Genomic DNA, 24,232 nt, shown 5'->3' on the forward strand with positions numbered 1-24,232 from the left:
CGGGTGCTGGTGATTCTGCATCTTTATAAGTGGATGTAGGCGTAGATTCGCCACTGAAATGTGCTCGAGGAGAGGGCTGAAGAATTGAATCCATCCTAAACAAGATAACTTGTCTATTTGTAAGAGTTGAAGATGTGGGCGGTGGTGTCACGGTTGTCTCTTGCCTTCCTTCTTTCGCTGACATGCTATATCCATAGCCTTCCTCTTTTACATGCACTGTATTGTTCCTTTCACGTCGGTACTTGGCACGTCGGTTTTGAAACCATCTCTGAAAAGATAAAGAAATGAAATTATCACCTATTGCATATGTACGAAAGAGGTGTTGTTTGAATTCGTCGTCAGGTAACTGCATGGGACTCCTCCATGCGTGCAGGTGACACTCAGCGCCAGAATTGTGTATAAATTAACAATATTTCTAGTAGTGTACATACCGTGATTGTGTCAAACTCCAACTCCAGTGCATCTGCTATTTTTTGTCGCTGAGCCGGGTCAGGATACTGTTCCTGTTCGAATACTTGTGTGAGTCCAGTAAGTTGGTAGGCATAGAAAGTTATTCTACCACGGCCAGTTCCTTTCTGTCTTTTTCTTCTGACGTTATCTGTAGACATAATAAGTCAATTAGTGGTGGGACTGGAAGGCTAAATATGAAATTAATATTTGTAATACTAATACATAATGTTAGTGACACACTTTTAGCAAAACACAATTACGAATACTTACCGTCTACACTGGACGATGAGTTACTAAGACTCGGGCTGTCGTCTCGGGTACATTCATCATCATTTCCAGTTATTGGTCCCGATGAGGACAATAACGAACTAACAGAACTTGGAGTTGAACACCGACTAGATGACCCTGGAGACACGGCATACAATGACGTTGGTGAGTCATGGATAGAATCAGACATGGCTTTAGAGCGTTCTTAAATTATTTGGCACAGAAACTGTTATGTTCATCGAAGGTGGGTTTGAACTGATCTTGAAAGTGTGTCATTATATAGGGTGCAACATGGGTTAGGTGTTAAATCGCGAAAATTAACGCTTACCTCCTTAACTTGTATTGAATCAATGCCTGGACTACTTAATAGATTTATGAACAGCCCTCATTGGTCAAGGAGGTGAGGTGTTAAAGGCGTGATAATTATTCAGTGGCTTAGTTCAGCTGGAAGAAATAAATAAATTACTTTGCCTATAAATTTATAAGCAATAGTAAAAGTTTTTATATTGTATATGCTTTCATGGAACTTTATTAATTTCATTTTGGAAAAGAGACAGTTCTAGCAATTTGAAACTTCTTCTTAATTTCAAAGGAAGTACCTGGGGTTTTACCGATTCTTCTATTTTCTGGGCGTACCTGTTTCTCAAGAAATGTCGGTTCTCTGTTTCGACCTTCTCTGTTGCTCTAATATCTCCAGCCATGTAAACGCACAAAATATAATCTCCTTTTAATTAGTGGGAGCACAATCTAGCTATAATCTATAGAGTGACTGGGGTGGGAGGAGCAATGGTCCCACAAAATGATGATACCATGTAAACTTAGCATATGTGTGATCCCGTGATTAATTTAATTGTCTTTTATATATTATTACGACTTAGATTGCTACTCTGAAGTAATAACACCGTGACGATAATAATAAGTCGTGTTGACGATTTTCCACCAGCAAGAACAAATCTTAAAGTTGAATTTACCCAGGATTTACTCGAAATGGAGATAAATACTTGCACATGATTACCACACATATAAAACAAAATGGTCAGACGTTTCGTTTGCTTTGAATTAATTATAATCGATTTACAAATTGTTATGCTGGTCTTTTAATTCATGCCAGCACAGTAGAAGGACTGCGATGCTACTAAATATACTGCTATTGTTTGTATACTGCCCCCATCGGTATGTACCCGTTATAGGTGTTGTCGAACCCATGGTGTATTGTTTTCATGAAAATATGAATATAGAGCGTGACAGAAACCCACACCCTCACCGTGGCTTTCGTTGCGTTTGGAAGTTATTTTCGAGTGATGCGGTGTATCCTGCGATCGTACTTGCGAGTGAAAATAACTTCCATACGCAACGAAAGCCACGAGGAGGGTGTGGGGTTCTGTTATTATTACATATGTTCAATATTTTATTATTTCATATTGATGAAAGAAAGTGCAACAAACCGGGATGAAATTTAGGTCGGGAACCCCATTGCCCATTAATATGTTCCTAGATAGTCAGGATAGTGTTACGCCCTAGGAACGCGTGTCAGTGTCGAACGCGTGTCACTGTCTGTGTGAAAATAAAATAATCAGACGTCTAATCTGAATCACTGTCCGAATAAATAACTCGTGGACGTTTAGTTGGGGTCACGACAGAACCAGAACTTGAACTGGACGACTATGATACATAGTTTATGTTGAAGTTAAAAGTTCCTCCACAGAATTGTGCATTGGCAAACATGCCGTGCAACTGCGGTACTGCGGCACTGACGGTATGACTTTAGTCGACCGCGGTTGTCGCTGAGCTGCACGCTAGAACTTCGTTTGTGATGTTGCTTGCTGGTCGTGGATTGAATGAGCCTTGGTTACCGGTTAAAATTTTGCTTGTTTGGCGTTCGTAATCTTTATTTGGAACTGAGTAACGCCTCAACGTCGCCAGCAGAAACCTCCTGGTATCTCGATGTTGGTGGATGGGGGGATCTTTCGAGAGCCCTTCAGAGTTTATAAAACTCAGTTTCCAGGTGGTCAACATATATTAAGTTCTCCCAATCGTAGTATTCCATGTGATGTACACCTAATATACAAAAATCTTGCTGAACGATTTGAACCGGACAAAAATAGCAGACGAAATTTGTTTACAAAATAAAAATAGTTCGATTGCCAATGGAATAACCATGTTTATTTGCATATCGACCGTGAAAATACCGAAAACATTATTAAATGGGTGATATGCAAATTAGTTTTAGTCAAAATAAGTGACTGCCTAAAAGTACCATTACTGTTGTTCAAATTTCATTTCACTCGGCAAGTATATTCATGTACCGCAAGGAAAGATATCGTACTGCCAAATATTGTTTATTTCTGTTATGTTTTGAAAAACGGTACCCCTGAACTTTGTTTGCTCCCAAACCCAATTTGCATATGGGTGTGGAAATACCGATTTTGATTTCAAGGACGAATCAAAATAAACTGCAGTAGATATGTAATAAGGACTATTATTTGACACATGACAAGCGCGGCAAACCCGTTGTTATTCAATTCAACAAAACGTCACTCCGTACTCACTTTTGACCCTCTGACTATCAATACAACCGGGTAATGACACCATCCAAAAAGTGTCAAGTAGTCAATAATGCCATCTTTTTTGCGATGACAAATATGAAATTAATACGCAAGAAGTTAAAACAAGTGTATCTATATCACCAGTGATAAAACATTCACGCTCACAACAGTGTGAATACAAATGAGGCCTTCATGTTTAACCACAGTCAGCTGACGTGTATCCACGGGAATTTACATTGATCTCCACGTAGAGGGCGTTTGCTTCAGTATGCTGCCCGCACTTCGGGTTCTCATCCAAGACTGTAAATACAGTAGATATATCGAATATATTGGAGCTAATGAATATTAACGAGCAAGAAAACTAGAGGAGGCATATATGACTTTTAATTTCATGGAAATGTGTCACTTGAATGTTCACTATATCCAATTTGTCGCATGCCTTTATAGCCAGACGGAGACGGACTGAGCCGAAAAATCTTTTGAACGTTTGCTCCGAATATCCACGGACGAATATTCATCAGACTAAAAATTATTATTCATGAATCAAACGTTTGTTCTGGTCGAATATCCACGAGACTAATAATTGAGCTCGTGTTTGCATCTATGCTTCACGCACTTTGTGTTTATTTTGTCTATAATATCGGATTTAAAATGGAATTTCAGTCTTTCTTTTTCGAAGTAATAGCTAAGCCAGGTGCCGAAACTGGTTACACATTGGACACCTATAGTCCACTTCTCGTCGCACAATATCCCATACTCACTGTTTACATTTATTTAACGTTGTTTATTTCATAGTAAAAATGAGAACATAACAAATCTTAATGATAACATGTTCACGTGCCTCGTCAAAGTAAATGCCGTATTACATTGAATTTTGACATTTAGTACAAATAAATTAGTTTAAATTGAAATGAGAAAACTGACGAAAATAACATAAATCCTGAAAAAATGACATTTAATCGTAATACATTATTTGCAAATTAGCAATATCGAGTATTTCATATATACTGTGTTTTATATTCAATAAGTAAAAGAACGATCATATTGTTTTGTTTTATTCTATTTAGTATCCATAAGGTATATGTCCCGAGGAGTGTAATGGCGTTGACGTCATCGATCCAAATCCATCAGTAGCCCAATCATATCGCATCACATCTTGACATTTTCCGTAATTATATGCAAATAAGCTGTAGTATGGTGATGGATTGTTCATCGATGCAAACTTCGAATAATACACACTGTCTCTATTGAACATTTCCCGTGATGACCCGTGTTTTATGGCAGGCGTAATTTCTGCTCGGGTAAAATTCGAATTTAACAGTTTACAATCGTCCACTATTTTTCTTCGTTTGAATGCCGGCTCCCCGCTCTCGTTGTCGTCGCATGAACGCTTCTTTTCACCACAGCTTAAATCCAAAGGTTGCTCCGGTGGCCCCGAATTTGGCCCTCTTGTCTTTGGAGAATACATGGTTCTAGAGTGCGCAGGAACAATAGGGTAGTAGTGATGCATATATGGTGGGTAATAATATGGGTTATATTCATAATAACTATTAAAACCGGGTGCTGGTGATTCTGCATCTTTATGAGTGGATGTAGGCGTAGATTCGCCACTGAAATGTGCTCGAGGAGAGGACTGAAGAATTGAATCCATGGTAAACAAGCTAACTTGTCTATTTGTGGGAGTAGAAGATGTGGGCGGTGGTGTCACGGTTGTCTCTTGCCTTCCTTCTTTTGCTGACATGCTATATCCATAGCCTTCCTCTTTTACATGCACTGTATTGTTCCTTTCACGTCGGTACTTGGCACGTCGGTTTTGAAACCATCTCTGAAAAGATAAAGAAATGAAATTATCACCTATTGCATATGTACGAATGGGATGTTGTTTGAATTCGTCGTCATGGTAACTGCATGGGACTCCTCCATGCGTGCAGGTGACACTCAGCGCCAGAATTGTGTATAAATTAACAATGTTTCTAGTAGTGTACTTACCGTGATTGTGTCAAACTCCAACTCCAGTGCATCTGCTATTTTTCGTCGCTGAGCCGGATCAGGATACTGTTCCTGTTCGAATACTTATGTGAGTCCAGTAAGTTGGTAGGCATAGAAAGATATTCTACCACGGCCAGTTCTTTTCTGTCTTTTTCTTCTGACGTTACCTGTAGACATAATAAGTCAATTAGTGGTGGGACTGGAAGGCTAAATATGAAATTAATCTTTGTAATACTAATACATAATGTTAGTGACACACTTTTAGCAGAACACAATTACGAATACTTACCGTCTACACTGGACGATGAGTTACTAAGACTCAGGCTGTCGTCTCGGGTACATTCATCATCATTTCCAGTTATTGGTCCGAATGAGGACAATAACGAACTTACAGAACTTGGAGTTAAACACCGACTAGATGACCCCGGTGACACGGCATACAATGACGTTGGGGGATTCATGGATAGAATCAGACATGGCTTTAGAGCGTTCTTAAATTATTTGGCACAGAAACTGTTATGTTCATCGAAGGTGAGTTTGAACTGATCTTGAAAGTGTGTCATTATATAGGGTGCAATATGGGTTGGTGTTAAATCGCGGTAATTAACGCTCACCTCCTTAACTTGGATTGAACCAATGCCTGGAATACTTAATAGATTTATGAACTGCCCTCATTGGTCAAGGAGGTGAGGTGTTAAAGGCGTGATAATTATTCAGTGGCTTAGTTCAACTGGAAGAAATAATTAAATTACTTTGCCTATAAATGTATATGCAATAGTAAAAGTTTTTATATTGTATCTGCTTTCATGGAACTTTATTAATTTCATTTTGGAAAAGAGACAGTTCTAGCAATTTGAAACTTCGTCTTAATTTCAAATGAAGTACCTGGGATTTTACCGATTCTTCTATTTTCTGGGCGTACCTGTTTCTCAAGAAATGTCGGTTCTCTTTTTCGACCTTCTCTGTTGCTCTAATATCTCCAGCCATATAAACGCACAAAATATAATCTCCTTTTAATTAGTGGGAGCACAATCTAGCTATAATCTATAGAGTGACTGGGGTGGGAGGAGCAATGGTTCCACAAAATGATGATACCATGTAAACTTAGCATATGTGTGATCCCGTGATCAATTTAATTGTCTTTTATATATTATCACGACTTAGATTGCTACCCTGAAGTAATAACACCGTGACGATAATAATAAGTCGTGTTGACGATTTTCCACCAGCAAGAACAAATCTTAAAGTTGAATTTACCCAGGATTTACTCGAAATGGAGATAAATACTTGCACATGATTACCACACATATAAAACAAAATGGTCAGACGTTTCGTTTACAAATTGTCATGCTGGTCTTTTAATTCATGCCACCACAGTAGAAGGACTGCGATGCTACTAAATATACTGCTATTGTTTGTATACTGCCCCCATCGGTATGTACCCGTTATAGGTGTTGTCGTACCCATGGTGTATTGTTTTCATGAAAATATGAATATAGAGCGTGACAGAACCCCACACCCACCCCGTGGCTTTCGTTGCGTTTGGAAGTTATTTTCGAGTGATGCGGTGTATCCTGCGGCCGTACTTGCGAGTGAAAATAACTTCCATACGCAACGAAAGCCACGAGGAGGGTGTGGGTTTCTGTTATTATTACATATGTTCAATATTTTATTATTTCATATTGAAGAAAAAACGTGCAACAAACCGGGATGAAATTTACGTCGGGAACCCCATTGCCCATTAATATGTTCCTAGATAATCAGGATAGTGTTACGCCATAGGAACGCGTGTCAGTGTCGAACGCGTGTCACTGTCTGTGTGAAAATAAAATAATCAGACGTCTAATCTGAATCACTGCCCGAATAAATAACTCGTGGACGTTTAGTTGGGGTCACGACAGAACCAGAATTTGAACTGGACGACTATGATACATAGTTTATGTTGAAGTTAAAAGTTCCTCCACAGAATTGTGCATTGGCAAACATGCCGTGCAACTGCGGTACTGCGGCACTGACGGTATGACTTTAGTCGACCGCGGTTGTCGCTGAGCTGCACGCTAGAACTTCGTTTGTGATGTTGCCTGCTGCTCGTGGATTGAATGAGCCTTGGTTACCGGTTAAAATTTTGCTTGTTTGGCGTTCGTAATCTTTATTTGGAACTGAGTAACGCCTCAACGTCGCCAGCAGAATCCTCCTGGTATCTCGATGTTGGTGGATGGGGGATCTTTCGAGAGCCCTTCAGAGTTTATAAAACTCAGTTTCCAGGTGGTCAACATATATTAAGTTCTCCCAATCGTAGTATTCCATGTGATGTACACCTAAGATACCAAAAATCTTGCTGAACGATTTTAACCGGACAAAAATAGCAGACGAAATTTGTTTACAAAATAAAAATAGTTCGATTGCCAATGGAATAACCATGTTTATTTGCATATCGACCGTGAAAATGCCGAAAACATTATTAAATGGGTGATATGCAAATTAGTTTTAGTCAAAATAAGTGACTGCCTAAAAGTACCATTACTGTTGTTCAAATTTCATTTCACTCGGCAAGTATATTCATGTACCGCAAGGAAAGATATCGTACTGCCAAATATTGTTTATTTCTGTTATGTTTTGAAAAACGGTACGCCCGAACTTTGTTTGCTCCCAAACCCAATTTGCATATGGGTGTGGAAATACCGATTTTGATTTCAAGGACGAATCAAAATAAACTGCAGTAGATATGTAATAAGGACTATTATTTGACACACGACAAGCGCGGCAAACCCGTTGTTATTCAATTCAACAAAACGTCACTCCGTACTCACTTTTGACCCTCTGACTATCAATACAACAGGGTAATGACACCATCCAAAAAGTGTCAAGTAGTCAATAATGCCATCTTTTTTGCGATGACAAATATGAAATTAATACGCAAGAAGTTAAAACAAGTGTATCTATATCACCAGTGATAAAACATTCACGCTCACAACAGTGTGAATACAAATGAGGCCTTCATGTTTAACCACAGTCAGCTGACGTGTATCCACGGGAATTTACATTGATCTCCACGTAGAGGGCGTTTGCTTCAGTATGCTGCCCGCACTTCGGGTTCTCATCCAAGACTGTAAATACAGTAGATATATCGAATATATTGGAGCTAATGAATATTAACGAGCAAGAAAACTAGAGGAGGCATATATGACTTTTAATTTCATGGAAATGTGTCACTTGAATGTTCACTATATCCAATTTGTCGCATGCCTTTTTTAGCCAGACGGAGACGGACTGAGCCGAAAAATCTTTTGAACGTTTGCTCCGAATATCCACGGACGAATATTCATCAGACTAAAAATTATTATTCATGTATGGGCGCTTACTTCCACCATGCTTCACACACTTCGCAATAATATTCATCACCCTGAATATATCAAATATATTCGTTATGTGGAATATTTTAGGGCCAGAGACCGGAAAAAAACCCGACTGAATCAAACGTTTGTTCTGGTCGAATATCCACGAGACTAATAATTGAGCTCGTGTTTGCATCTATGCTTCACGCACTTCGTGTTTATTTTGTCTATAATATCGGATTTAAAATGGAATTTCAGTCTTTCTTTTTCGAAGTAATAGCTAAGCCAGGTGCCGAAACTGGTTACACATTGGACACCTATAGTCCACTTCTCGTCGCACAATATCCCATACTCACTGTTTACATTTATTTAACGTTGTTTATTTCATAGTAAAAATGAGAACATAACAAATCTTAATGATAACATGTTCACGTGCCTCGTCAAAGTAAATGCCGTATTACATTGAATTTTGACATTTAGTACAAATAAATTAGTTTAAATTGAAATGAGAAAACTGACGAAAATAACATAAATCCTGAAAAAATGACATTTAATCGTAATACATTATTTGCAAATTAGCAATATCGAGTATTTCATATATACTGTGTTTTATATTCAATAAGTAAAAGAACGATCATATTGTTTTGTTTTATTCTATTTAGTATCCATAAGGTATATGTCCCGAGGAGTGTAATGGCGTTGACGTCATCGATCCAAATCCATCAGTAGCCCAATCATATCGCATCACATCTTGACATTTTCCGTAATTATATGCAAATAAGCTGTAGTATGGTGATGGATTGTTCATCGATGCAAACTTCGAATAATACACACTGTCTCTATTGAACATTTCCCGTGATGACCCGTGTTTTATGGCAGGCGTAATTTCTGCTCGGGTAAAATTCGAATTTAACAGTTTACAATCGTCCACTATTTTTCTTCGTTTGAATGCCGGTTCCCCGCTCACGTTGTCGTCGCATGAACGCTTCTTTTCACCACAGCTTAAATCCAAAGGTTGCTCCGGTGGCCCCGAATTTGGCCCTCTTGTCTTTGGAGAATACATGGTTCTAGAGTGCACAGGAGCAATAGGGTAGTAGTAATGCATATATGGTGGGTAATAATATGGGTTATAATCATAATAACTATTAAAACCGGGTGCTGGTGATTCTGCATCTTTATGAGTGGATTTTGGCGTACATTCGCTACTGAAATGTGCTCGAGGAGTGGGCTGAAGAATTGAATCCATGGTAAACAAGCTAACTTGTCTATCTGTGAGAGTTGAAGATGTGGGCGATGTTGTCACTGTTGTCTCTTGCCTTCCTTCTTTTGCTGACATGCTATATCCATAGCCTTCCTCTTTTACATGCACTGTATTGTTCCTTTCACGTCGGTACTTGGCACGTCGGTTTTGAAACCATCTCTGAAAAGATAAAGAAATGAAATTATCACCTATTGCATATGTACGAATAGGGTGTTGTTTGAATTCGTCGTCATGGTAACTGCATGGATCTCCTCCATGCGTGCAGGTGACACTCAGCGCCAGAATTGTGTATAAATTAACAATATTACTAGTAGTGTACATACCGTGATTGTGTCAAACTCCAACTCCAGTGCATCTGCTATTTTTCGTCGCTGAGCCGGGTCAGGATACTGTTCCTGTTCGAATACTTGTGTGAGTCCAGTAAGTTGGTAGGCATAGAAAGATATTCTACCACGGCCAGTTCCTTTCTGTCTTTTTCTTCTGACGTTATCTGTAGACATAATAAGTCAATTAGTGGTGGGACTGGAAGGCTAAATATGAAATTAATATTTGTAATACTAATACATAATGTTAGTGACACACTTTTAGCAAAACACAATTACGAATACTTACCTTCTACACTGGACGATGAGTTACTAAGACTCAGGCTGTCGTCTCGGGTACATTCATCATCATTTCCAGTTATTGGTCCCGATGAGGACAATAACGAACTTACAGAACTTGGAGTTGAACACCGACTAGATGACCCTGGAGACACGGCATACAATGACGTTGGGGAGTCATGGATAGAATCAGACATGGCTTTAGAGCGTTCTTAAATTATTTGGCACAGAAACTGTTATGTTCATCGAAGGTGGGTTTGAACTGATCTTGAAAGTGTGTCATTATATAGGGTGCAACATGGGTTAGGTGTTAAATCGCGAAAATTAACGCTTACCTCCTTAACTTGTATTGAATCAATGCCTGGACTACTTAATAGATTTATGAACAGCCCTCATTGGTCAAGGAGGTGAGGTGCTAAAGGCGTGATAATTATTCAGTGGCTTCGTTCAGCTGGAAGAAATAATTAAATTACTTTGCCTATGAATTTATATGCAATAGTAAAAGTTTTTATATTGCATATGCTTTCATGGAACTGTATTAATTTCATTTTGGAAAAGAGACAGTTCTAGCAATTTGAAACTTCGTCTTAATTTCAAAGGAAGTACCTGGGGTTTTACCGATTATTCTATTTCCTGGGCGTACCTGTTTCTCAAGAAATGTCGGTTCTCTGTTTCGACCTTCTCTGTTGCTCTAATATCTCCAGCCATATAAACGCACAAAATATAATCTCCTTTTAATTAGTGGGAGCACAATCTAGCTATAATCTATAGAGTGACTGGGGTGGGAGGAGCAATGGTCCCACAAAATGATGATACCATGTAAACTTAGCATATGTGTGATCCCGTGATTAATTTAATTGTCTTTTATATATTATTACGACTTATATTGCTACCCTGAAGTAATAACACCGTGACGATAATACTAAGTCGTGTTGACGATTTTCCACCAGCAAGAACAAATCTTAAAGTTGAATTTACCCAGGATTTACTCGAAATGGAGATAAATACTTGCACATGGTTACCACACATATAAAACAAAATGGTCAGACGTTTCGTTTGCTTTGAATTAATTATAATCGATTTACAAATTGTTATGCTGGTCTTTTAATTCATGCCACCACAGTAGAAGGACTGCGATGCTACTAAATATACTGCTATTGTTTGTATACTGCCCCCATCGGTATGTACCCGTTATAGGTGTTGTCGTACCCATGGTGTATTGTTTTCATAAAAATATGAATATAGAGCGTGACAGAACCCCACACCCACCCCGTGGCTTTCGTTGCGTTTGGAAGTTATTTTCGAGTGATGCGGTGTATCCTGGGCCGTATTTGCGAATGAAAATAACTTCCATACGCAACGAAAGCCACGAGGAGGGTGTGGGGTTCTGTTATTATTACATATGTTCAATATTTTATTATTTCATATTGAAGAAAGAACGTGCAACAAACCGGGATGAAATTTAGGCCGGGAACCCCATTGGCCATTAATATGTTCCTAGATAGTCAGGATAGTGTTACGCCCTAGGAACGCGTGTCAGTGTCGAACGCGCGTCACTGTCTGTGTGAAAATAAAATAATCAGACGTCTAATCTGAATCACTGTCCGAATAAATAACTCGTGGACGTTTAGTTGGGGTCAAGACAGAACCAGAACTTAAACTGGACGACTATGATACATATAGTTTATGTTGAAGTTAAAAGTTCCTCCACAGAATTGTGCATTGGCAAACGTGCCGTGCAACTGCGGTACTGCGGCACTGACGGTATGACTTTAGTCGACAGCGGTTGTCGCTGAGCTGCACGCTAGAACTTCGTTTGTGATGTTGCTTGCTAGTCATGGATTGAATGAGCCTTGGTTACCGGTTAAAATTTTGCTTGTTTGGCGTTCGTAATCTTTATTTGGAACTGAGTAACGCCTCAACGTTGCCAGCAGAAACCTCCTGGTATCTCGATGTTGGTGGATGGGGGGATCTTTCGAGAGCCCTTCAGAGTTTATAAAACTCAGTTTCCAGGTGGTCAACATATATTAAGTTCTCCCAATCGTAGTATTCCATGTGATGTACACCTAATATACCAAACATCTTGCTGAACGATTTTAACCGGACAAAAATAGCAGACGAAATTTGTTTACAAAATAAAAATAGTTCGATTGCCAATGGAATAACCATGTTTATTTGCATATCGACCGTGAAAATGCCGAAAACATTATTAAATGGGTGATATGCAAATTAGTTTTAGTCAAAATAAGTGACTGCCTAAAAGTACCATTACTGTTGTTCAAATTTCATTTCACTCGGCAAGTATATTCATGTACCGCAAGGAAAGATATCGTACTGCCAAATATTGTTTATTTCTGTTATGTTTTGAAAAATGGTACCCCCGAACTTTGTTTGCTCCCAAACCCAATTTGCATATGGGTGTGGAAATACCGATTTTGATTTCAAGGACGAATCAAAATAAACTGCAGTAGATATGTAATAAGGACTATTATTTGACACATGACAAGCGCGGCAAACCCGTTGTTATTCAATTCAACAAAACGTCACTCCGTACTCACTTTTGACCCTCTGACTATCAATACAACAGGGTAATGACACCATCCAAAAAGTGTCAAGTAGTCAATAATGCCATCTTTTTTGCGATGACAAATATGAAATTAATACGCAAGAAGGTAAAACAAGTGTATCTATATCATCAGTGATAAAGCATTCACGCTCATAAAAGTGTGAATACAAACGAGGCCTTCATTTTTAACCACAATCAGCTGACGTACACGTATCCACGGGAATTTACATAGATCTCCACGTAGAGGGCGTTTCCTTCAGTGTGCTTCCCGCAATTTGGGTTCTCATCCAAGACTATAACTTGATGTTTATCGAGGTTGGGTTTGAACTTATCTTTGTCAACAAAGTGTACCATTATATAGAGTGCATCATGGGAAAGGTGTTAAATCAGGCGATAAGTATGCTGACCTCCGAACCCAATAACTGACTACTAACCAGCATTGTGGACAATGCATTGGTCGATGAGGTGTCAAATGCACGGTGATAAGCAATCAATTCAAAAACTAATTAGAATATAAGAATAATAAATGTAACTTTGTCTACAAATTAACACGAATTATTGGAATTCTGTAATCCTAGTTTTTCAGGTTTTTATAGAGTTCTTTTATAAAACAGTCGATTTAGAAAATAAAAATGGATTGTATTCATGTTTGCATGTCATTATTATGTATAGTACTATGAATGTTGCATGGTCAGTTTTAGAATTTCGGATTTGGCACAGTAATTCCAAGAATATCTAGTTATTTAACTCACATCATGAGCTAAATCTGGCGGATTATGTTTTTGGAGTATTGGCAATGACGTAAAACACCACCATACCGTAAACTGTCTATTTATTAGTATATTACTGCTGTAGATTTCGAAATTCCAATGTATATCAGAAGTGATTTTTATACAACGAAAATCTTTAATTTATTGACATAATTTCAATAATGGACTAGACAGTTCGTAAACACGACAACCCACAGTTTTGTTATCGTTAAAATTAAGTCAACCAGGATCTTATTTTAATCAGATTGGGTTGAATTCGGAGTATGTTTCTTGGCTATAAGAGTACCTTATGTGAATCGCCTAGGTGATATTTTAACTGCTCAAAAATAATTACACAAGTTAATTACATATCGTTTTCATCATTTTAATATAACATCAGACTAGTAATATAATAGCGATCATACCACTTTGTGTGTTACCTGTTTTGTTTTCGTGTTCCGGGGCCGAAACATGGGGTAGTTGGTGTCATGTACATGATATCTCTCAGCATATCAGCGTAATCCGGTAACGGTAAAAACTGGAGATGTGTTATTTTTGTCGCGTTCGACTTCATAGTACGTGATCTACGCGTTGTTCAGTGACTGTTTCAATAGTCTATTGTGTGTCAGCATTGTTGCTATTTCGAGTTTCACTGATTTTGTTTGACGTCCGTCATAGTTTTGTATAAAAATAGCCCAGTATATTTCTATTTATTCTGAATTTCAGGGAATGGAAAACGCGAGATAGCTCAGGGGTTGCCTATCTAGGACTGCCAAGTTCTTCAGAGAAATTGTCATTATCTTCGTCAAAATGTTCTCCTAAAATAGCTTCCCAGTCGTAGTTATCGTCCTCAGATTCGCCAAACTTTTCCGTAAATGTCATTTTCGAAGTTCACTGACAATTACTGTCGTCTATGCCACTTGCTGTGTTTATGTCTCGCGATGCATCGCGATAGTTGGTTGTAATATGAATAGATCTCGCGTTATTTTGTGAGATCTAATGATAATCTTGTTGCTCCGCAACATTTACTTAGTACGATAAGAACTGGTAACCTAAACATACGTGGCACGCATTACTTCAAAAGGAAACGCCGCGTTGCGAGTCTGTTGTATTACTAGTCTGAGCACGGTTACTAAAAAAGATTTTAGTAACCGTGGTCTGAGATATAACACACAGTCACGCATCAATGCAGAGTGGTGAGCCGCATTGAACCGACGGGTCGTCCACCTAGTCTTGGACTCAACTCTCCCGTCGCCAATCTCGTGGTCTCGGCTCTCACCGTCTACTCTTACTTATACTTATACTTTATTAAACACATAAAATTCCCCAGGAGGAATTAAAATGGTTACACTAACACTAAAAAAAACTAGAATAATAATACAAAACATTAAGACTAAAGTAATGATTAAAAATAATAATAATAATAATCGAAATAAAAACTAATAAAACACATGAATAGAAATATATCCCACTAACAGCAATGATAAAGGTAGGAGAAACCATTGTTAAAAAGTAATAACAATAATAATGCGTTAATGCATTAAGGTTTAACAATTTTGGAGGTGTTGCTGTCTTAAGTCGAGGGCAGTTTTAATGAATTGTCCGAGTGTAATATGAAATGAGGTAAAATTATAACTCATTGTCAGTGCAAAATGTAATTGTAAAATTATTAATTTGTTTCTTACATTTCTCAAATATTAATTTTCTTTGGTTATTGTAAAATGGACAAGTCATGATGAAATGTTCGTCTTCTATTTGTTGTTTTTTTGTGCACATACTCTTTCTTTTACAGGTGTTTTTGGTTTGGAATGTCGTCCTGTTTCTATTTTTAAATCAAATAGTTTTCTAATTCAAATTTATTTTTAAATTTTCTGTATGTTATCAATTTATTTCCCTCTCGATCATTATTCAATTCTTTTTTCCAGTGCTGTTTAAATTGTTTTTCCAATTGTATTTGTAAATTTTTGTTTTCTGCAGTTGTTGTTATTCTCTCCAAATTAATTGTGTCACTTTCATTGACGTTGTTTAATGGAGGTAGAAACCTTCATGCTCTTACTGAATGCCGAACTGTCTGCCTCGTAAATATGATTGTGGGATGTAACGCGTTACCGTGGGATCATTGCGCGCTCTCTTGCACAGTCATGCGAAATGGAGTACGCCCGCAGCCACTGAGTTAATTACAATTTGGGCAGAAATCATGCACAATTTCCACGGAGAGAAATAGCTCTACTCTTGGCAGATTTTAGGGTGATATTGTCATTGTCACCGTCTATTGTTCAACACATATTATCAACTTACGTAATACACAGAGTGGCTAATTGAATTAATTAAAATGAAGCTTTTCATTAACGATTACATCATTGGAGTATCAAACAATGCAATGTCACACCTACTACCTATTGTTCAAGTACTCGGTAACATGATATCTATGATCTTAATTAGAACAAATGATTCATTATCTTTTTAGGTGTGTGCAACTGAATATCTTGTCCAATTAAATCTGTGCAATTTAATAGCATTAACCACAGTCCCTCTAGATAAATAAAATAAAAATGAATATACAAGTAAAAATGTGCTGTGGAAAATTATTACAATCTAGAGGGACTGTGCATTAACGCAGTGTTTTTTTCAAGAATCTCTGATGTAAATGTCTTTTCTTTATTCAAACACCCTCTAGCCAAATTAAAGATTTCCAAGAAGAGCGCCACCATATGAAAGATATACATGTATTACACAAAAGAACAATGCCCAATCGGAACATTCTTTTTCGACGAATACTCATTATACGAATATTAATGATATATTTGTGGCATTATAGGGGATATTTATTAACCCGACTATATATCTGATACATCGAGTGTTGTTTTATATACCAGAGATCGAAAGGAAAAACCCGAATCCGAAATCGGACGTTTCGTCGACCGAGACTACCCCGAGATTATTCACTTGATTGACACACATAGGGCGTCTTTTCCGCACATGCTTCACGTACTTCGTGTTCTTATGACTTCTAAATATAAATGCATTTGGTCTATCTCATATATTTGATATAATGAAGCTATTGAATATTCACAGTACACGAACCAAAGTGTAGTGTATGAATATGAATGTCATTTCAAGCGCCAGAGACCGAAACATATAGTCGAACGGTTATTAAGACCGAATCTCCACGTAGAGGGCGTTTAATAAACTCAGAAAACATTCGCTATATCGGATACATTGGAACTAACGAATATTCACGGGCCAGAGAACCAAAGATGGCATATATGACATTTCATAGTAGTACTAAGTAACATTTTTTCGTTTTATTTATACGTTATATATGTCTTGTCAGAAATCTTGGCTATTTGCCTCGACTGTTCCTTCTTTACTTACGGTCCCTCATTCATTTGCTGGAAATATTCCCATAAGTTCCGATATTAGAAACACATTTTATTTATCCTCGGGGGCGGAACTACGTCACAGACGTTCCACGTTGCTAAGACGCGCACCACTGTACCATGCATTTCTATGGGCTCTGTGTGCGCTGCTGTGGAACACTGGTCGAGCCGGTGAACATTCGAGAAAACAACACAAACTCGACTTTAAAGTAATCGCGAACAACCAAATTTGTATATGTTACACACGTAGAGCTAATTTTGTTACACTGTTCAGAGGAGTCTCAACAATCATCCAAAAGTACCGTTTTATGCGAGTTTTGGGCCTTTGTTTTCACCGCCGCGGGTTGCCAGGCGGTGAAAATGCCCGGATGTCCGCCCCCGAGGATATCTCGATGTACGTAACAGTGGCCGATATGATCGTGTTGGTGTTTATGTAGTGTGGTACAATATAGCGTGACTACACTCTATGACATAAGCATAGATTTGTGATAAGTGAGTGGGTGAATCGGCTCATCGCAGCCATGGATGTGGGACCAATGTGTTGGAGTTCTGTTATTACTGTGAGCTGATACCGTGTTATTACTAGAAAAAGTTGTGTCACGCTGTGTAAGTTGCACACGGTATTTAAATATAGACTGAGGTCCATCATATTCAAGCCTATTCGTGTAGCGTGTTCACGTGTTTTGCAGTAATATTCTTTTATCGTTTGATAAATGATAATAATATATATCTGTCACCGTAACGCCATAAGTTACAGCCTGTCATACTTTTGCGGTATTTTACAGGGTATTTTCATAAGTTAATGAGATTTCCAAATATGGAATGATTACGCGCGGAAGCAAAAACAAACATGGTCCACACATAAAGCAGTTCGCTGATTCGTTTCTAAACTTGTTGGATCTCGGCATTCTCATGATGCATCATTTAAAGAAAATATGTATAATAATAATGTCATTACGAAGATGCCTCAAAGTATGCACCCAGACACTACGCTGCGCGTCGGTCGATACTCTGTTCTGTGTGTCCGCTGTTCTGTATTCGTACATACTTTGAGGTATCTTCATAATAACCTCATAGTATTTAACATTGTTTTTATTATATTCTTATTTTGACCATTATGTAAGTCTTAATATGCAAAGGAATGGAGAGTCATGCAGGGCATTCTGACTAAATTTTAAAATACCAAACTTATTTATATTTATAAGTGTTCTCCACAAATATATTTGACACCTCAGTACAATTAACTAATCGACTCATCCATGATTCGAGCGTCAATTCACGCACACATGGGTATCATTTATTTAACAAAGACTGTTTTCGAACAATACAATAAGACACACTTTCTGTCGCAGTCAAAAACTGGTGTGAAGTATTGAACCCACTCATCCTGCATGAGACACACTTTTAATTTCAGCCAACAGTTCATCAATATATACAATGTTATTGTTATTAATTCGTGATGCAACATACGGGAGCGATTGAAATGGTCTTTCGATGAAACGAAAAGGTCCGTCTAAATGTAATGTAATAGTTAGTGATATATTTATACAGCCACACAGCTGGAAAGGATACAGATATCACATATTTCGACCACCATACTATTCCGATAAAAAGTGTCAAAAACTAGTGCCTTTCATAGCGCACGACGTTCAAGACACGCTCACTATCATCCAAATTCGGAATATGGGGTTAACATACCGCGCGCAAAATAGGATTACAGGGGGTCAAGAGAAAGGAAGAGTGCGTTATACAAGTAATACCAATTATTACATATGTACTGCAGTTTATTTTGATTCGTCCCTGAAATCAAAATCGGTATTTCCACAACCCATATGCAAATGAGGTCCGAGAGCAAACAAAGTAGTCCCTTCAGGAGTACAGTTTTTCGGAATAAACAATATTTAGAAGTACGATATTTTCCCCTTGGGGTAGATGAATATACTTGCCGAGTGAAATGAAATTTGAACAACAGTAATGGTACTTTTAGACAGTCACTTATTTTGGCCCAAACTAATTTGCATATCACCCATGCAATAATGTTTTCGGTATTTTCACGGTCGATATGCAAATGAACATGGTATTTTCATTGGCTACCGAACTATTTTTATTTTGTAAACACATTTTCGTCTGCTATTTTTATCCAGTTCAAATCGTTCAACAACATTTTTGGCATGTCAGATGTACATCACATGGAATACTACGATTGGGAGAACTTAATGTGTGTTGACCACCTGGAAACTGAGTTTTATAAACCTTGAAGGGCTCTCAGAAGATCCACCAGCAGTAAAATCAGCGATTACTATGCAGCCGCAACCATCAGCATCGAGATACCAGGTTTCTGCTGGCGACGTTGCGGCGTTACTCAGTTCCAAATAAAAATTACCAACGCCAAAAGAGCAATATTTTAACCGGTAATCAAGACTCAGTCAATCCACGACCAGCAAGCAACATCACACACGAAGGTGTAGCGTGCAGCCACAGTCCCTCAACGAAGGACTGTGGTGCAGCTAAGCGACAACCGCTGTCGACGAAAGTCATCCCGTCTGTGGAGTACCGCAGTTGCACGGCATGTTTGCCAATGCACAATTCTGTGGCGGAACTTTTAACTTCAACATAAACTGTGTATCATAGTTGTCCAGTTCAAGTTCTGGTTCTGCCGTGGTCCCAACTAAACGTCAACGAGTTATTTATTCGGACAGTAACTCAGATTAGACGTCTGATTATTTTAATTTCAAACAAACAGTGACACGCGTTCTCCGGGCGCATTCTACACTGACACGCGCTGCTAGGGCGTAACACTTATATTGGAACATATTAATGGGCAATGGGGTTCCCCGGCCTAAATTTCATCCCGGTTTGCACGTTCTTTCTTTAATACGAAATAATCAAGTATGGAACATATGTAATAATAACAGAACCCCACACCCTCCCCGTGGCTTTCGTTGCGTATGGAAGTTATTTTCACTCGAGATGCGGTGTATTCTGCTGTACTTTCACTCGCTTCGCTCGTGAAGGTGTGGGGTTCTGTTATATTATTACATATGTACTGCAGTTTATTTTGATTCGTCCCTGAAATCAAAATAGGTATTTCCACAACCCATATGCAAATGAAGTCTGAGAGCAAACAAAGTAGTCCCTTCAGGAGTACAGTTTTTCGGAATAAACAATATTTAGAAGTACGATATTTTCCCCTTGGGGTACATGAATATACTTGCCGAGTGAAATGAAATTTGAACAACAGTAATGGTACTTTTAGACAGTCACTTATTTTGACCCAAACTAATTTGCATATCACCCATGCAATAATGTTTTCGGTATTTTCACGGTCGATATGCAAATGAACATGGTATTTTCATTGGCTACCGAACTATTTTTATTTTGTAAACACATTTTCGTCTGCTATTTTCATCCAGTTCAAATCGTCCAATAACATTTTTGGCATGTCAGGTGTACATCAAATGGAATACTACGATTGGGAGAACTTAATGTATATTGACCACCTGGAAACTGAGTTTTATAAACCTTGAAGGGCTTTCAGAAGATCCACCAGCAGTAAAATCAGCGATTAATATGCAGCCGCAACCATCAACATCGAGATACCAGGTTTCTGCTGGTGACGTTGCGGCGTTACTCAGTTCCAAATAAAAATTACCAACGCCAAAAGAGCAACATTTCAACCGGTAATCAAGACTCAGTCAATCCACGACCAGCAAGCAACATCACACACGAAGTTGTAGCGTGCAGCTAAGCGACAACCGCTGTCGACAAAAGTCATCCCGTCTGTGGAGTACCGCAGTTGCACGGCATGTTTGCCAATGCACAGTTCTGTGGCGGAACTTTTAACTTCAACATAAACTGTGTATCATAGTCGTTCAGTTCAAGTTCTGGTTCTGCCGTGGTCCCAACTAAACGTCAACGAGTTATTTAATCGGACAGTGACTCAGATTAGACGTCTGATTATTTTAATTTCAAACAAACAGTGACTCGCGTTCTCCGGGCGCGTTCTACACTGACACGCGCTGCTAGGGCGTAACACTTATATTGGAACATATTAATGGGCGATGGGGTTCCCCGACCTAAATTCCATCCCGGTTTGCACAATATTTCTTTAATACGAAATAATCAAGTATGGAACATATGTAATAATAACAGAACCTCACACTCTCCCCATGGCTTTCGTTGCGTATGGAAGTTATTTTCACTCGAGATGCGGTGTATTCTGCTGTACTTTCACTCGCTTCGCTCGTGAAAGTACGGCCGCAGGATACACTGCATCACTCGTGAAAATAACTTCCAGTTTTGTAACCCCCCCCCCCCATGATATGAATAGATTGCGACACATATCTTTGAGGGAACAATGGAAACTTTCACGGCACAGATTAGCGCCCTTTTTCTACACAACACCTCAAAAACACTGTACATACACTGTTATATAACGTTGTTTATTTCAAGCAAGGTTTTGTACAGAAAGCAAAACTCTCAGTTTGAGTATCAATAAATACATCATATAGTATTAATAATGGTAATGATCACATATGAATTTAAATTCTTTACATCTAACTGTTAATTAAATTTTAAACATAGAAGTAAATAGCATAAATCGTGAATAAATTGGCATCTTTAATAATATTTAATTTAGAAACTCATTAAAATTGAGATTTGTTTAAAGCATGCTTTGATATAAATATACATAACTAACCTAACCGTAAATATCAGGGAATAAATACAAGTTTTAGTTAAGGCATAAACATTGTGATTGTTCGTACACAACACCATTAAGATTGTTCGGTTAATACTGGTAACCATATGGTCTACCATATTCTAAGGAATGTACCGGTGTCGACGTCATCGGAACAAATCCAGGGGTGGCCAAATCGTGTCGCACAATATCTTGGTACTTTCCGTAGTTATACGCAACTGGATTGTAGTATGGTGATGGGTTGTACATTGATCGCAACTTCGAATAATACATACTGTCTCTTTTTGACGTCTCCTGTGGTGGCCCGTATTTTATTGCTGGTGCAATCTCTGTTTTTGTTAGCGTAAAATCCGATTTGCAATCTTCCACTACTTTTCTTCTTTTGGATGCCGGCTCCGCGTTTTCTTTGTCGTCACATTTTCGCTTCTTTTCACTGCAACTTAAATCTAAAGGTTGCTCCGGTGGTCCCGAATTTGGTCCTCTTGTCTTGGGGGAAACCATGCCTTGAGAATGTGCAGGAACAACAGGGTAGTAGTGATACATATATGCTGGGTAATAATATGGATGATATTCATAGTAACTATTAACACCGGGTGCTGGCGGATCTGCATCTTCTGCATAGGATTCTTTACTAATAGAATGTGGTCGACTAGGCGGCGAAGGCTGGAGAATCGAATCCATGGCAAACGAGCTTACTGTAGAAGCGACAGGGGGTGGTGGAGGTGTTGTTGTCCCTTGCTCTTTTTCTTCGACTGGCATGACAGATTCGTGCACCGGTTCCTCCTTCACCGCTACTACATTGTTCCTGTCGCGTCGGTACTTAGCACGTCGGTTTTGAAACCATCTCTGAAAAGGTAATCAAATCAAATTACAACATAAATCAGACTACCCCCCCCCCCCCCCGAAGATAATCCTGGCATAGTCCTAGATACAATACAGGCGATACACAATATAAAACATATATACATTCATTTGTTACAAAATGTGCATGGGCGTTGATTGAACCACAGAGTTACATGACCATGGTGGAACGCATAGTAGCGTGGAACGATCGGTAAATAAACTCTCAAAAAAAATACACATACCGTGATTGTATCAAAGTCCAACTCCAATGCATCTGCTATTTTTTGGCGCTGAGCGGGGTCGGGATACTGTTCCTGATCAAATACTTGCGTGAGTCCAGTGAGTTGGTAGGCATAGAAAGAGGTTCGTCGGGCACGACTGGTTTTATTAATTCTCTTCCTTTTGCTATCACCTGTAGATTAAACATTACGATTCAGTTTTTTATCGGACAGAAATATGTATGTACTAAATGCAAAAGATCTAATGTAGAACCACTATTATTTATAGTAGAACACAATTACGAAACCTTACCGTTTAGACTGGACGATGAGTTACTAAGACTCGGACTGCCGTCTCGGCTGCAATCATCATTATCACTCGCACTTGGTAGCGGTGAGATCAACGAGGAAGTTGCAGAACTTGGAGTTGAACACCGACTCGATGACCCTGGAGACACAGTACACAATGGCGTTGAACGAGATTGACTGTCTTGGATAGAATCAGCCATGGTTTTAGAGCACTGTAAATCTATTTCGTACAAAAGATGTTAGGTCCACAGAAGTTGAATTTGATCTGATTCTTGCTAACAAAGCCTAGCATTATATACAGTGCATCGCCCAAGAGGTGTTAAATCACGCGATAATTTATGCTGACATCCTTAACACTTATTAAACCAATATCTCGGCCATTTACCAGGCGTGGACAGTCTGCATTGACTCACGAGGTGTTAAATACCATGTTAACCAATCAGGGGCCTCGGTTTACTGGAACTGAATAATTAATTCAATTAGCCCGTCCACCTATTATCTATTGCGTCAAGTGACAATCTCCGTCAAATAATACAAGGTGATAATGCGTTGCCACCTTGAAATTCGCGAAGAGAAGGAACTCTATCTGGTCTCCTTTCATTCGACCAACGCGATATAAAAAATGTGTTAGTAATGACAAGTCATCCCCAAAAAGCACCGAGATGTCTTGATAAAATAAAACTTGCCATTTTTATTTTGGGGGGGGGGGGAGCAATATACCCAAGCTACCCAGTCCGACGCAGACTGTGGCCGACAGCCCGACAATGACCGTGACAGTACAGCTCGATACATACAGTGACAGTACAGTCTGACAGTGGGGATATAGTCCGAAACATTACACATGCCAACATTATTTTGTTTTGTTTTTAATTATTTTTCGTGATTATTCAATTTTGTTTAAATTACTAGGGAAAAATGAATGTTCGAAAGTACGTCATATATTGTTATTCTACTAGTTCGTGGTTGTTACTACGTTACATTAATTCTGAATTAATTTTTGGTAAGCGCATCTAAAATA

The 24,232-nt window shown here is 38.6% G+C and overlaps 1 protein-coding gene across 1 annotated transcript; it reads right to left on the minus strand.

The window, feature by feature from the left end:
• Positions 1-21,566: 21,566 nt before the first annotated feature.
• Positions 21,567-23,414, minus strand: LOC102806258 (uncharacterized). Its single transcript, XM_006822767.3, has 3 exons — positions 23,219-23,414; positions 22,930-23,099; positions 21,567-22,690 (listed from the first exon to the last, which is right to left on the minus strand). Exons 1-3 carry the CDS (start codon positions 23,412-23,414, stop codon positions 21,935-21,937), a joined length of 1,122 nt encoding a protein of 373 aa, XP_006822830.2. The 3' UTR covers positions 21,567-21,934.
• Positions 23,415-24,232: the final 818 nt, after the last annotated feature.

Source organism: Saccoglossus kowalevskii, chromosome 3 (genome assembly GCF_978046115.1).
Source record: "Saccoglossus kowalevskii chromosome 3, keSacKowa6.1, whole genome shotgun sequence".
NCBI lineage: Eukaryota > Metazoa > Hemichordata > Enteropneusta > Harrimaniidae > Saccoglossus > Saccoglossus kowalevskii.